The 14,536-nt window shown below is 41.9% G+C and overlaps 1 protein-coding gene across 3 annotated transcripts in view; it reads right to left on the bottom strand.

Annotated features, from left to right (window-relative positions):
• Positions 1 to 7,228, bottom strand: part of PHACTR1 (phosphatase and actin regulator 1) — a 313,352-nt gene extending 306,124 nt beyond the window's left edge. The window contains exons 1-2 of one of the 3 annotated variants that reach the window (XM_054818209.1): positions 6,911 to 7,228; positions 4,729 to 4,846 (exon numbers count right to left, since the gene is read on the bottom strand). In XM_054818209.1, coding sequence (XP_054674184.1) covers positions 4,729 to 4,789 — 61 coding nt within the window. In that variant the 5' untranslated portion in view covers positions 4,790 to 4,846; positions 6,911 to 7,228. Of the gene's footprint in view, positions 1 to 4,728; positions 4,847 to 6,041; positions 6,191 to 6,910 lie in introns of those variants that run through there. The other 2 variants (XM_054818208.1, XM_054818211.1) reach the window with 2 other exon arrangements.
• Between the last annotated feature and the right edge of the window lie 7,308 nt (positions 7,229 to 14,536).

Below are 14,536 nucleotides of genomic sequence, written 5' to 3'. Positions count from 1 at the left end.
CTGAGACTAGTGACTGTCACAGGACCTGCCCTGCTCGTATGCTGGAGTACTTTACATCTCATAGGCGAGATCGCTGTCTCTGCCTATCTTGCTGGCTCTTGTCTCACTTTTCCCTATTGAGCAGCCTGCTGCTGCTGCTCCTCAGCGCCAGCCTGCTCAGCTCTGTCAAATATGAGGTCTTTCTTTGTATGCCCCAAAGAATGACTTCTTTTAAGTAGAACTTCAAGATCAAAGCTGATGTCTCTCCAAAGTAGGCTACAGCCAAGACGGGATCTGCACATTTATAGCTTTGGATTACAACTTGACCTGTTTGGGGGAAGTTACTCCCTTTCCTGAAATAGGTCCTATCTTGGCTGTCGATATGTGATTCCTCTATGCAAGCAAATGCCAACCGCACAGGCATCTTTGACCCAAGTTAGCAATCTAGGCTTTCATAATCAGTAGAGAGAATAAGGCATGATTTATGGTATCCCAAGGAAAATGTCTGAGATTAGGTGAACGCTGCTCTTAAAATGACTGTTTCTCTCCACTGATACATGCCAGGCTAGTCAGAAGTCTTAGGTGGAAACATCTTCACTGAAGACACCTAAAGGACAAGTGAGCTGAATCTTATTCCGGGCCCCATTATATACTTTCAGCCCTGATGGCTGCAAGCCATGGTAGCTTTGTATTTAGAATACATTTACATCCAAGAATGACTAGTATCTTCCACACGCTTTAAAGGGAAAAGACTTTTTCGAAAGTCCAGCTCCATGCTTAGATTTCAGATTTGGACTTTCCTAGGGCAAGGGGCTAGATGCAGGGGATCACAGTCCCTTCTTTCTTGCTTCTGATTTGCAGATGCGTCACCAGGCATTACGCACTTGGCAAGGACACCCCCCATCTCCTAGATCCCAACATATGGACACAGAAGAGACAGTCAGGGAGGGTTGCGGAGCTTAGGATATTTCTGGCTGGTATCTGAAGACTACAGCCAGCTGGCTTCATTTACCAAGTTTTCTAAATCTAGATAATCCTACTGCCAGATCCAGCTTTTGTGACTTTTTCCATCCCTCCTGCTTCACTTTCCTTGGAGGAAACAGGGAACAGCTGTTTGAACAGCAGATGCAGCCCGAATGGCCAAACATCCTCTGTTCTGCGCTCAGCCCACGGGAGCGAGGTGATGGCTGCTTCTGCAGGAGGGGACGGGAGAGAAGGCAGCTGATAAGGTAACACCTCTCTCCTCCTACCCTACAGCAGCAAAGGCAGTTCTGCAGCTTTCTGCAGGGGTAGGGACGAAGTGTGGGCGTTAGTGCAGGCAGCATGGGATAGAGAACCGAGTAGTTGCTGGGCACTAAAACCCTCTTTCAGTCTGTTCGCTGAGGTCAGAGCATCCTGCATTCAACTGCAGAAGACCTGAGGTCAGCTGGGATTTGATATCATCTGCTAGTAATGCCTTCATAGCTCTTTGAGGTCCTTCCCAGCATTTTGCAGCCCTATTCCTTCCCTTCTCTTCCACCCATGAGGAGTGGGTACAGATGAGAATGAGTGCTTTACAGCTGCCATTTGTAACTTTGTCATGTCATTAACACGGAAACATTGGAAAGGAGTTTTTTTCTTATCTGGAGGGTCAAAGGATTAAAAGGCAGAAATCTTCAAATCTCACAGAAAGAGTAAGTGGGTCATAAGCCCCCAATCTACAGTCTGTAAACAGAGCATTTTGTAATGCAATAACTAATAATATAACTATAGTAATAATAATACATATAATGTGTTCCAATGTTGATTCTAATTAAATGGCAGAATACTGTAGTCTTCTTTTACTCAATTCTGTCATAATGCAGCTTTAATGCATATACACATGCTTTTTGATAGCATGATTTGCTAATAGCATCATGTTATTATATTAACATCAAATAGTTACTTGCAATCCCATTAGGTAGATCTGGTGGCATTGCTTTCTTGCAGACCTTTTATTCGGTTCTAAACTAGCTACTTGAGCTGTGCTATTTATGGCTAGTGGGTGCCTCACAGTCAGTGTATTTTTTTTTTGGTTTTTTTTTTTTTTTTCAGACAGTTATAGCTAACACAGTTTAACTGTTTCTCAGAAGGCAGACAGGGAAAGAAATACGTTATTTTTGCCCATGTGTGGAGAAATCATGCCATTATCTCATATAGAAATGCCTGTTTTGTGGAAGACAGCCTTAGAATTTGGCACAAGGATGACAGGAGTTATCAGAGCTGTACAGGCAGCATCAATGCACACTCGATAGGGTTGAGTTCCTTGTTGTGTACAAGGGGTAAGGTAGCTCAGAGGAAGGGGGTGCTGCCATCAAGGACTTTGGGGCTAAGGATGGTGATAAAGGCATTTGCTACAGGAAACCTTGATGTTGAAACTCTTCCAGAGGTTTATCAATCGGCCCCCTGAAGCCATCTCTGTCACCTCAGAGATGCTCAGAGCTACCTCAGAACAGTGAAAGCCTCTTGAAGCTTCTCTCTACACAGGCCACATTTCATCTCTCACACCTATTGCCAGTGGGGTTGTCCACCCATCCTTCCCCTCAAGCACCTCTTCTGTTGCCAGGGGCTGCTGTGTTGCAGCATTTGAGAACTTTGAGCAGAAGCGTTGTCACTTCTGTGCTTACGGCGATTTCCCTGCTGGCACCCAGCCTGTTGGAAGGCAGCTGACCTCAGACACAAAGAGATGAAGAGAGGGGACAATTCCAGAGTTTGGGGAAGAGGTCTCACAAGCATGTGAGGCAAGAGATGTGAAGGACAGAAGCTGGGGAAAATGCTGTAAAAGGAACAATGAGAAAGGTGAAAAGTTGAAGAGGACAGAGCGTAAGTGCAGTATGGCTCTTATATCGATGTACTGTTTCCAGTTGTGGAGGTAATTAGGGTTGGAAGCCTCTGTACCTTGCTGTGGTGCACAGTGGAAGCATGCCAGTGGTGTCTTTCATAAAATGTTCACAAGCAGGGGGACAAAAAATCCCCCAAGTCTCTGTGCTGGTTCCTACTTGTTTCAGCCAAGGGCTAGAAGCCTGCATGACAGATCCAAAGGTCAACCCCCTGCTGATGACTTGTGTATCAAGGGATACATTTCTGCATGATGGATTTTTTTCCTCAGTTTGCATTTAAAAAAGCCAAAATAATTGCATTAAAACAAAGAATCAACCAGGTGCTAAGGTTAAAATTTCAAAATTATGCATCTAACCAATCAGTACAAGCATTTCTATATGTGCTAACAACATATTTTCTCCAAGTATGGGTAAAATACTGGGGTTTTTTCCCTTGCCTTCTTGGAAATACTTACAGTGAAGGTTGCCTGTGCAACCCTTATTAGTCACCTTGTGCACATTACTGTAATAGACTTTCATTGCATGAATACATATTACTGCTTCCATAGTCCCCTCTGTATCTTGCGGTGCACAGGGATGCTGGTCATAAATTGATATAGCTTATAAAGCGGTAAGTTGCTGAATTTTAGTTCTATGGAATGGAAAGGGGTTTGTTCTCACAGAGATATGGAAGAATTTGTTTTAATATTACTTCTGTAGCAATGCTCAGGTGTCCATTGCATTTTAGAGATGGAGAAAAAGCCAGCAAAATCAGTCATTGCCCTCAGCTGATTTTTTCCCAGATTTTGAGGTGCTTAGCATTTGCGTCTGTTGTTCAATGCAGGAGGCCGTGCTGTGACAAGAAAGGTTTTCTGTGACTTGCACAGATGAAAATGTATCACGGTGACTGGGGCAGCAGCTGGGCAACACAGCACGTGTTAGGCAGCAGGACCTCAGCTGAGCCCAAGGTTAAAGGTGGTACTGACCCCCGTGTATCCTGGGATGGTGACATCCCCCGGGTGGATTAGGTCTTGCTCTGGGGGAATGGCCTCCGAACTCTGCTGGACTTTGAATTTGACTAGCAACTGATGAAATTAATGATGGGAAAAAAACTGGACTGTGTTTTTAGAAAACGGGCAGTATGTAAAAACAAAAAAGGCCAATAGATCTACTTGGTTTTTAACGGTTTTCTTCAATTTAATATGGTGTTTAAAGTTTAAGGAACAAAAAAACCCTCCTCTCTGAAATTGCAAGTTTTCTCCAAAAATAGAGCTGGTGAGAAAAATGTGAACTGACTTTACCAAAAATATCATCTATGTCGTGAACAAGTCTCAACTACATTCAAGCAAAGAAGCTTGATTCGTCTTTCCCTCTCTCCCACCGCTGCTGCTCGGGGGGCGGGAGGGAGGCCAGCATTTCGCAGGGAAGGATGGTGACCAGTGAGAGCCTGCTGTTTGCATACAGCATGCCGGACTGCCTCAGGGCTTTCCCAAACCAGTTATTCCTGCAGCACTGAATAACACCAGGTTACGATCCTGGCAGCATGGATAAGTGAGGAGGAAGGGGAAAGAGGCTACAGGTTTGCATAGGAAGCAGCGAGCCATTGCTGTCCCCTCTGACTTGCCCATTTGGGTTCTGCAACGCCAGAGTCTGGATCTTAGCAGTGCCTTTTGCTCCAGCCACGCACCCCACAGCTTTCATAACTTTCCCTTATCCTCTTAGAGGGCAGATCCAACCTTATCATTACACTTCTTGTAACCCCTTTTACACCCCATGCATTTTGAAGACCTTTCCCTATGGCCTCTGCACACTTCAGTAGGTCTGTCACAAGGGCTGGCCCTTGTCCAGCCCTGTACGTCTTAACTGTACAGTTAAAATAGTCATTTTCTGAGACGGTACCAGAGTTTCTTACCTTGAGCTCCTTGACTGTAAAACAGTCTGTGAGCAGACTCGACATCCAAAAAGTAGTCCATTTTGAAGGAACTTTATGTTTGTGTACAATACTCCGGTACGGATGATCAGTCAGATTCCTGTGAAAAATTACAGAGATGTCAGACAGAAAAAAAGCTGGGAGTTTCTTTGTGGAAAGAATTGTGTAGGCAGTCACTAAAGTACTTCATTTGGCATATTAGGGTCAAAGCATTTTCAAATCACTATTCATAGAACTTCTATTTTAGGATGTTTGGTTTAAATCCTTGTCTAAAGACATAAAAGAAAAGCGCTACTGCAGTATTAGCAAGATTCCTAGTACAATCACCTTTATTCTAGCAACAGTCTCCATTTCTTACGTTACATACTTAGAGTCACCTGCCTGTTACATTTGCTCTTAAAAAGATCAGAAAAGCTTGGGGCAGAGACCTCCTTTAGCCAGATCCATGGCCAGCACCTCTGAGTAGGCACTACTGTAACAGACTACGTTAAAGATAGCATTCGTGCTACTTATGCCAAAACTCTGTACTAGAAAGGAAGACACAATATTCTGGATATCTCATTCCACCTAAATGACCAGAAGCCAACCTTGCCTTCCCTCTCCCCTCTTACTGACCAGAAGTAGCAGCAGAACATCCCACCATCAGTTTTAAAAGATGTGATAAGAGCAATCATTAAGAAATGGCACGCTACTCCTAGCACTGCTTCTTAGCTAAGGTTTATATTTTTAGCATTCTTCCGGACCTCAGATCTGTCTAGATCCTAGATTGCAACTAGTTCAAGATGTACACTGAATCAGGTTTCCTCTGCCGGACAGAGTTCCCGGGAATATGCACATTACCGTGACCCTCCTCCAGCGTTCCTGCTACCTTCTGTATTTTCTTCTATTCTGAACAACTCGCATAAAAAAACAGGATTTGTAAAAAACACACAATCCGGTTCTCTCCTGCACACCTCAGTTAGCTGCGGCAGATAATCGTAAGCATACAAACAGCTCTGCACAACGTTTATTTTAAGACAGACAGACAAAAATACCTCCAGTCCTTTTCCATGCAAACCTAACAGAGAGGTTTAGGGCATGGAGTCTGACACTTGCTTCAAGCAATTCCTTTAATTATATTGGCAAAAATCAAGAAAACAGGGTTCCAAAGCTTTCCCTTTTTCCTTCAATTCGATTTTCATCGATCAACACGGAGTCCTTTCTAAAATTCAGAAGCCTATCCCAATGCGAAAACTTTTAAAATTCCTCAGCAATTCACTTTACTGTAGCACTCCCAAAACAGAAACGATACTTACTGTAGAGTATCAAGAGCTGCCTGGCAGTGGTGTAAGCTCCGGTAGTTTCAAGGAGGGTTTCTTTGATCTTACTAAATGTCCCCAGTGTAAGCAAACAATTTTGATTGTTTGATTGGAACTCTGATGAATAATGCATAACGTCAACTGGACTTCCTTTATCAGATAAAAATGGCCAGGAGATGTTGTTACTTAGCAACAGGAGGTGACACTACGATCATCTCCCCCACTCCCCCTCACCCTTCATACTGAAAAATTAAGCCCCTGGTTTTGATTTGATAAAAACTTTCCCAAGGAAAAGGAAAAAAAAATCTACATCAAGTTTCCTTAAGAATTTGTTTTTCACTCTGATCTTCCTCATTGCATCTCATATTCTGAGATATTTTTAAGTGTTTCATAATGATTAACTGTAACATTGTGGCTTGTCTAATAATTTGCTTTCAGTAAGTAAAATACCTACTTTCTCCATCATTTACCACAAGGGTAATGAGATTGTTAAATGTTTTGCTATGACTATAATGCAAATAACATCTTGAAAAGATTCATTTCTTATCTGGTACTGCTTGTTGGACAAGGCAGACAGAAAAAGCAACACACAAAATGTTCCAGTGATGCTATGAAATATATAGATTATCCAGAAACCTTTCCTACGGCAAAATTCCTACTTTAAGTAATTCATTCCTTCTTGAAGGAGCTCTAACATCTGATACAGGCATTCTCGAGGAATCATTGCGTTTCTGCATAAGATACAGCTTTGCACAAAATACACAATGTAGCTTTTTTCAGGAAATACACATTGATCAAAAGCCAAAGCACTATGAAATATTTTAAAAATAAATAAATAAAATCAGATGCAGGAGATAAGTACTTACCAGTGTTACTGACCTCTTTCCATCCTACTGTCATGGAATAAGACTAAGCAAATGCAACCCAGTCTGTGAGCCAGAATGAACAGCTTCTAATTTTCACTTCAACCTCGAAATCAAGAGTACTGAATAGAGAAAGGTGACGGATGTGCTGTTTTATATTATGATGAAATGAAAGCTCTTAGCACAGATCTGAGTAGAACTGCTTTTTTTTTATACTACATTAGCCTGCTAATTTGAGGAAAGTGAAAGGCTTTGTTTTACTGTCTTTTATCTGTTCTCTTTGCTACCCCCACAATTCAATTTGCATTTAAAATTATTCTTATGTCTCCACTGCACTCCAAGGTATGGAGAATTTTCTAATCACGATGAATGTTCAGTGTGGTTTTTGTGCAATGCCACTTTTATTCTGAGCCAGAAACACGGTGAGTAATTATAATTGCCAGCTATTTTCTAGAATGAAATACAGAGTGGTTGTCTGATGCAGTTTCTGATTTTTCCTCCATTTAGCAGTACATTGCAACAAATTACTCAGTCAAAGCGTCAGTAAAAACATAAATCAGATAGCACAGTGTCATGACATGATAGCTTAAACATGCATATCCATAGACCTTGAAAGCAGAATGCGTTTCTACCGAGATCTTTTCAATTATAATTTGCCTTTCCTGAGTTTGAAAGTGGGCTTGGATGGTTAATAAACTGAAATACAGCAGAGTTATCTCTTGGTGGCTTCCAGTTAATCTAGGTTAGTGTTACTGGAGCTGCACATTGTTAGCAATCCTGATGAAGCCAGGCACTAGGGGCTAACAAGGGCCATGCTATTAAGTTGCATAGAGCACCCCTCATAAGAGAGCCAGGACCCTGCTTCTTCCAGCAGGTCTTAGTGTAGTTCCCCAAAGTCTGATTTGGGAAGTGGATCAGCTATTGAAGAGGGCAGTGATAAAGTGATCCTTTGATAAATTTAGACTCAGAAGTTCTGGTCAAGAGACGTGTCAGGAAGCAATCAGCAAGTGTAATCTTCCCATATTTGCAGATATTCTGCTCGAAAGATCAGGTATAAATGCCGTCTGAAATCCATTGCCACCAAAAATTACTGGTGCTCAAAACTGGGGGTTCTGAAAGGTTAAATTTTCCTTTCAGTATCAGAAAACTCTATATCAAGTAGCATAGGGGGTTTTTTGGCCTTTAAGAAGAAAACCGCAAAGACAAATAAACCCTCACAGTACAGGGTTTTTTTGGTGCAGGTTAGAAAGTAAGAATCCCTGTGAGCAGATTACTCCATGGGTTTCCACTCCTAAGATTTCTTACATGCTTCTTCAAAGTACCCAGACAATATCAAAGATAAGGGTGAGCTATAGGAACTCCGGATAGAATCCGGTACGGCTGTTCCTACACTGACACCCCACCAAATATGGTTGGATTGAGTAGGCGTCTCACAGTACCACCTTAGTGGTGGATCTGGCTTATGCAAACTGTGTTCCTGTTTTCAGAGACAAACATTTTCATTCCTAAACACAAATTAAAGTGAAAACAAACAGCAAGAACATTGCAAGCTGCCTTCTTTGCATTTTGGAGAGTTGCTAGCACCTTCTTTGCATTTGGACAGTTTGTATTTGCCATGATGACTACTGAACAATAGGTCCTTCCAAGGTGTCCTCTGATAATTATTGGATCTATTATCTTATGGACCAGGGACCAGTTGCCTGTTTAGCCCAGCTGACTTTCTTCAACAGAAAACCAGAAAAAAAGAAGAAAAGCTGGCAACATAGAGATGCAGAAGGAAAAATAGGAAACAGGAGAACACTATACCTCACTCGCCCCAAGGATCGTATCTGCTTGTTTGCAAGCTATATGGAATACTTTTTTTAAATTTTTTCTACAGGAACTGGATGTCCCAGTCAGAAGGAGGCTGAGAAAAATACAACCTTGAATGCTGGAAAATGTTTTATAGCATTTGTCCCTTAGCCTTTGGTGTGTCCTTCTGATCCTCTTTGCCATCACCCTTTCAATCCGCATTGTCATCTTCCACCCTGACTGACAAGCGTAGTCTTTGAAATCACCAGCAGCCTCTCTACTGACCATTGCAAGATCATCCATCTTGATACCTTAATCCATCTCAGGGATTTACAGTTCACTTTAAATTATAGTGCAGCAGTTCTGACAGCTGCTAAGAGCTCTCTCTGACTAGGGGGTACTTAGCAACAAGAAAGATAACAGTGCCTTTATATTTATATGCTGCTGTGGCATTCATCATCATGAGGGAAATCCTTGCGTGCCTGGTTACAAAGTCCTTAGGATGGTAATGGGGGGCTCAGATTTGACCCGCAGTCCAGAGAGAGCTCTACCTTCAGAAAGGGAAATCCATTACCTCCAGTTCAGTTGAAAAGCCTACATATCTAGAAAAATGTTCAGGTGAAACAGTTCTGTTTTGAGTCAAGCATGATCCCCAGATCAGACTTCACATATTCTTTAGGCTCACTCTGACTGTTTTGCACAGCTTTTGAGCTAATGCACGGTGCATTGAGATGTGTACTGTGCCGTCGTTTCCAAAGAAGAGCAGTGCGGCTCAGGGGGCAGGACAGGGAAGGGCAGCAGTAGCCAGAACCAGAAACTGTACTTTCCAGCTCTCTGAACGCTTCTCTGCCCTCTACCAAGCCCTGAAGCCAAACTTGCAAAACCTCTGATACTGACTGGACCTCTTATCAGCACAGATCCCTGTTCAGGATAACGGGTCCAATGGTTTTGTAACATAGGACTAGACTGAAACTGAACTCTTTGTGCGCTGGACCATAAAACCAACCAACCTCTGCTAAATACTTGGAAAAAAAAGCTGTCACGCTTTGGAAAAATCTGAAGCTGGCATTCCTCATCGTGAGCTTAAGTAACCTACTGCATCACATTTGACTTTTTCCCAAATTAAAAAAAGAAAACCAATCAAAAGAAAACCCTCGACAGGAAAGTAATTGAACACTTGGCATTTGAAAGGAGTGAGTAGCCTTCTGGGTTTCTAACAGTCAGATACATGTAGGCATAGGGTTGGGTTTTTTTCCTACCCTGAACTCTCTATTGAGAACGTAACTGTTACTGTAATGACTCAGAGCCTTGGAAAAAAAAAGTCTGCTGCTGACAAACACTAATATTAACCTGAAAGAAAGTGGGAGAGAGAATGTAATGTGTGACTGAAGAAGTGTAGGCAAGGTGATTATTACAGAGAGTTGTTTCCTGAGGGATACATTCAGAATAAAGGAAGAATATAAAAGTTTAAGCTCCTAAGCTATGAAGAATGGGGTTTTTTGAAATTATAATTATCAGTCTCGTACTTAGAAATATTAAAAAGAGAGGATTGCTTGCAAAATTAGGACACAAATATGTTCTCTATTTCTTATATGTAATGCAAGACAAATATTATGATGCACACAACATACAATAAAACACAAAAAATACTCAAATGAGGGTTACAGATGCTTTACAGTGATAGAGACTAACATCAATGCTTTCAGAAATTTCTACAAATTTTGTACAACTCCATCTTGGGGTCCTCAAGCTGAAACCACTTAGGATCTTTAAGAGAGTTGTCTAGAAGAAGAGGTAGTCCCAGTGTAGAGGTATTTATTTTTAATGCTTCTGCCATAAAAATTATCAATATCCAGAAACACTGAAGAAAGCATAAAGGTAGCCCTGGCTCTTGAAATTAGTGGAAGGTTTGGTTTGAGTTTTCATAGCATCATTTTTGCTATTTAGCTCTGAAGCAAGAACTGCATGGATTCCAATGCAGAAGAGATGATCTTGAGAAGAAGCAGCTCCAGCATCCTGTGTCATGAACAAGAAGTTTGGGAAGTTGCTAGTTGAGAAAGTCTTAAAAGTGCTGTCATGGAGAACAAAGGTTAGCTATCCTGCATAGAAAAAGCCTATTCTAAGATGATATATGGCAGTTTGATACGCCTTCATTTGAGGGAGGAGAGGTTGAAGTCATAATTATATGATAAACAGAGAAGAGAGATTTTGGGAGAGCACGTATGTTAAAGCCTAATCCTTCAGTCCTTATACAGGCAGAAACTCTTCTGCATTAAATAGACCTTTGTCATCCTCCTCAATTACATGACCAGATATTTTTTTTTTCTATAACAAACTACGCAGGAATGCAAGAAGAGCAACTTTCCCCAACTCATTCCCACAAGTGACTTACTGGAAGCAGAGAAATACAGAGCTGTCTGTGGCAGGGGAAGTGGATGAAACTAGTAAAACAGATCTCTTGGGTGAGCCTTCCTCCATTGCCCCACCAGCACGCAGCTGTCATGGACGTGGAGGCATCCCTTTCAGCTTCCTACTCACTTTTCAAGGACTTCTGGCAAAGGAACTTTAAAAGGATTCAGAGGGGTAGCTGGAAACAATGACAGACAGACAGCAAAATCATCCGTGCCTTCCTGGGAATGAGCAGTCATCAGAGCTTGAGCTATCCCCCGTGCAAAGGACAGTGCGACTGGCCAAAGATGTAATAGGCGATGCCTTAAATTTGCTCTAACATGGGTAACAACAATCTCAGTCTTAACCTTCATTGGAAGAAGGGGAAAACCAGCACAGGGCAACTGGAGCTTGCAGTCTCCTAATGGCCTTTGAGAAGTTGCACTGATAGTGGATCATTCCTAAATCTGGTTTCAGCTGGTTGCTGGTTTAAATGGGATAAACAATTCTGAAGTAACTGAGCAGCTGGACATAAATACAGTAACACGATTACATTTGATAAAATCTAGGAACTGCAATCTGGTTAGAACAAAATCAAATGACTTCTTGCCACCTGGCTTTATGTAAGGCAAAGATATAACTATGGAGTATTAATGAAGTTACAAGGTGTAGTCCTCAAATAACATGATGAGATTTAATATTCATAGGGCACCGTGCATGCATAGATAAATAATGCATATGAATGCCAGTCTCTGAGTAATTTACATTAAAAATCAATCTTCTTTCCTGTTTCTACACTGTGCTGCTGTCCTCCAAAACTGCATCAGCCTCTGATGCAGTTTTCAAAAGTGTTTGGCCTATGGTTTTTACGATTAAGGTCCCTAGGAAGACAGATCAACAACGAGAAAAACCATCCACCTGTCTTATGTTTCCTACCCTGCGTTGCTCTGGAGCTACTGAGGAGCCACATCTTTTGCAGTGGGAATATTTATAGGACTTGTAATGAAACAGTTGACTGTAATTGACAAAATCATCCAGATACCTTGAGTGTTCCTGGGCACATATTACCGTACCTCACTACTGGAGTTATTCCATTGCATGTACCTTTAACTTCGTTTGGACAGTTTCTTTTATGTGCACAAGTTGGATATTTTTGTGCATTTCAAATATGTAAGTATATGCAACTACATATTGCAGTGCTTTCTGTACTTTATCAAAGGATTTGATAACGCAGGGCTATGCAATGTCAAAAATGCCGAGCAAGATAACAAGCCAGAACCACCTAATTCTTTCTTAATGATAGTGAGACTGTAGAGCTGCCCAGCTACTTTTGCCTGGTAGCAAAATATGGCCTAAAAGAGGAATGTGTATTGCAGCTACGTCTTCCATTAGTATGATGGGGGCTACACTAGTTCTCCCGTCTCCTCAGACCTGCCTGCTTTCTGCCCACATCCTCCTCCTTTTTCACCAGACGCTGCAGACTCGGGAGAGTACTTCAAACTCTTCGTGTTGCTCGTGATTTCAAAGAATCTCTGCTTGCCTTTGAGCAAAACCTCTTTGCACCTTGAGTGGGAATTTGTAGGACTAACACCAAATTTGCATTCCACCATGGAACAGCTAATGCAGATCCTCTCTTCCAGTTTCTTCAGCTTGACAGAAGATCAGGTCTTTTAACAGAACACCAGACTGGAGATGGTTTCTGAAAAACAACATCAGTCGAGGCCAGGTCCAGTGTTTTATGTGGGTTGCGCTTATTTTCAGTCAACCCCACTGAGAAGGAAAAGAATGCATTTATTCTGTTGCTCAAGTTTCACTAATTATTAGAGACACTACAGTCACATTAGTGAGGTGTATCCCCATGAACTGTCAGAACAGCACGTACAGGCAGACTGCAAATAATTGCCCTGAGAAATGACATTTCACAGTCTATGGGTGGTCTTCTCAAAGTAACATTCAATGCTTGCTCAGTGTCCCCCAGCCTGGTAAGTAATCTTAATAAAACATTGTCTTTGGGAGAATGAAGAAGAAAGGAACTTGTGGTACGGCCTAGAAATTAGATGTTTTAAAAAAAATTTCATTTCACAGGTGCTTGTGTAAAAACTTACTAAAAATCAATGGAAAGTCCAGTGAATTTAGGTTAGACTCAGTAAGTAGAGTGCTTCACTTTCATTCCTTACAGTGCAGATCCTTCTCTTGTGGACTACCTTCAGAAGCACTGGAAGTTGTTAAGCCTTCTGATTAACTCTCATTTGCATATTGTGTAGTAGTCATTTCTGAACCATTTACATTTTTTAGTTAGCAAAATCAGCAAGTGTCCCTTGTGCGGCACACATACCATCCACAGGGACCCGAATGCCAGCCAGCCACACAGCTGGCATCCTACTCCTGGTCACGCTTGACACGAATGATAGTTTTAACATCGGATGGCTGCAGGCTTAGATCACGTGCTGAGACACGCGACTCGCACCTTTTAGCTTTTTGACGTGATCGCGTGGGAGCTCATAGTGTCATTGTAAATCCCGGGCTCGCTTTCTGTTGATTTCCAATATTCAAGCCAAGTGAACGTTAAAGCGAGCAAATAAAAAAGCCCGGTCTGACAATGAGGTCTCACCAGTTCTGTTGTAATTGGGGTACGCGCAACAGCAATTGCAGGACATGCTTTTCCTTGGGTTACTGCTACAGCACATTTACAGGTACTGCTCGGGGTTGCGGTGATAGCCCCCGTGTTGCACAACAGAAGGAAATGTGAAGCTCAGAGCAGCTGTGGGATTACAGCCCTGAAGCTACAGAGATGCATGTTTTGTAGAGGTCAGCGTCTCCGCAGAGAGGTGAAGGTGATGCCTGGTCTGTTAACATAGCCTCACTGCATTTTTTTGAGAAATATGACTTTAATATCTCCCCCTCCCCTATAAAAGACTCCCAGGGTAATAATAACAATAAAACCCCCTCCCCCCAATGTTTTCTTTTTAAACACATCAGGCATCAGAAAAGCTGTCATTTCAGACCAACTTCTGCCCATCCCTATGGCAACTAATGGAAGCATTTAATACTATATATACAAAATGTAATTTGCTCCCCCGCCATCTCTAGTTATACTCTTCTTTTTATGCTAAAATTGCTCCGTGACGCCTACAATGTTTGGAAAATGCTGCTGAAGTGACATGCATCAGAGGTCCAACGTCACCGAAAAAAGCTCAAGTGACCAATTAAAAAATACTGATTTTGAAAAAGCAGTGGAGGAAGTTAGCAAAGGCCAAAAATATCTTGTCTGAACGGTCATATTTGTAGTCTTGGAATGCCCAGTATTAAAACTAACAATGTCTTCGGAAAAGAAGCGGGGAGAGGAGAAATCAGGCACTGATGATCAAACCAGCAGAAGTGACAGTATTTAATATCTTTACAGGCTGCAATCAGCGGTCCCTGTCGTAGAAAGAACTTTAAAAGCTACGA

This window comes from Grus americana, chromosome 2, assembly GCF_028858705.1.
Source record: "Grus americana isolate bGruAme1 chromosome 2, bGruAme1.mat, whole genome shotgun sequence".
NCBI classification, from domain to species: Eukaryota; Metazoa; Chordata; class Aves; order Gruiformes; family Gruidae; genus Grus; species Grus americana.
This window is presented reverse-complemented; position numbering and strand designations above follow the sequence as displayed.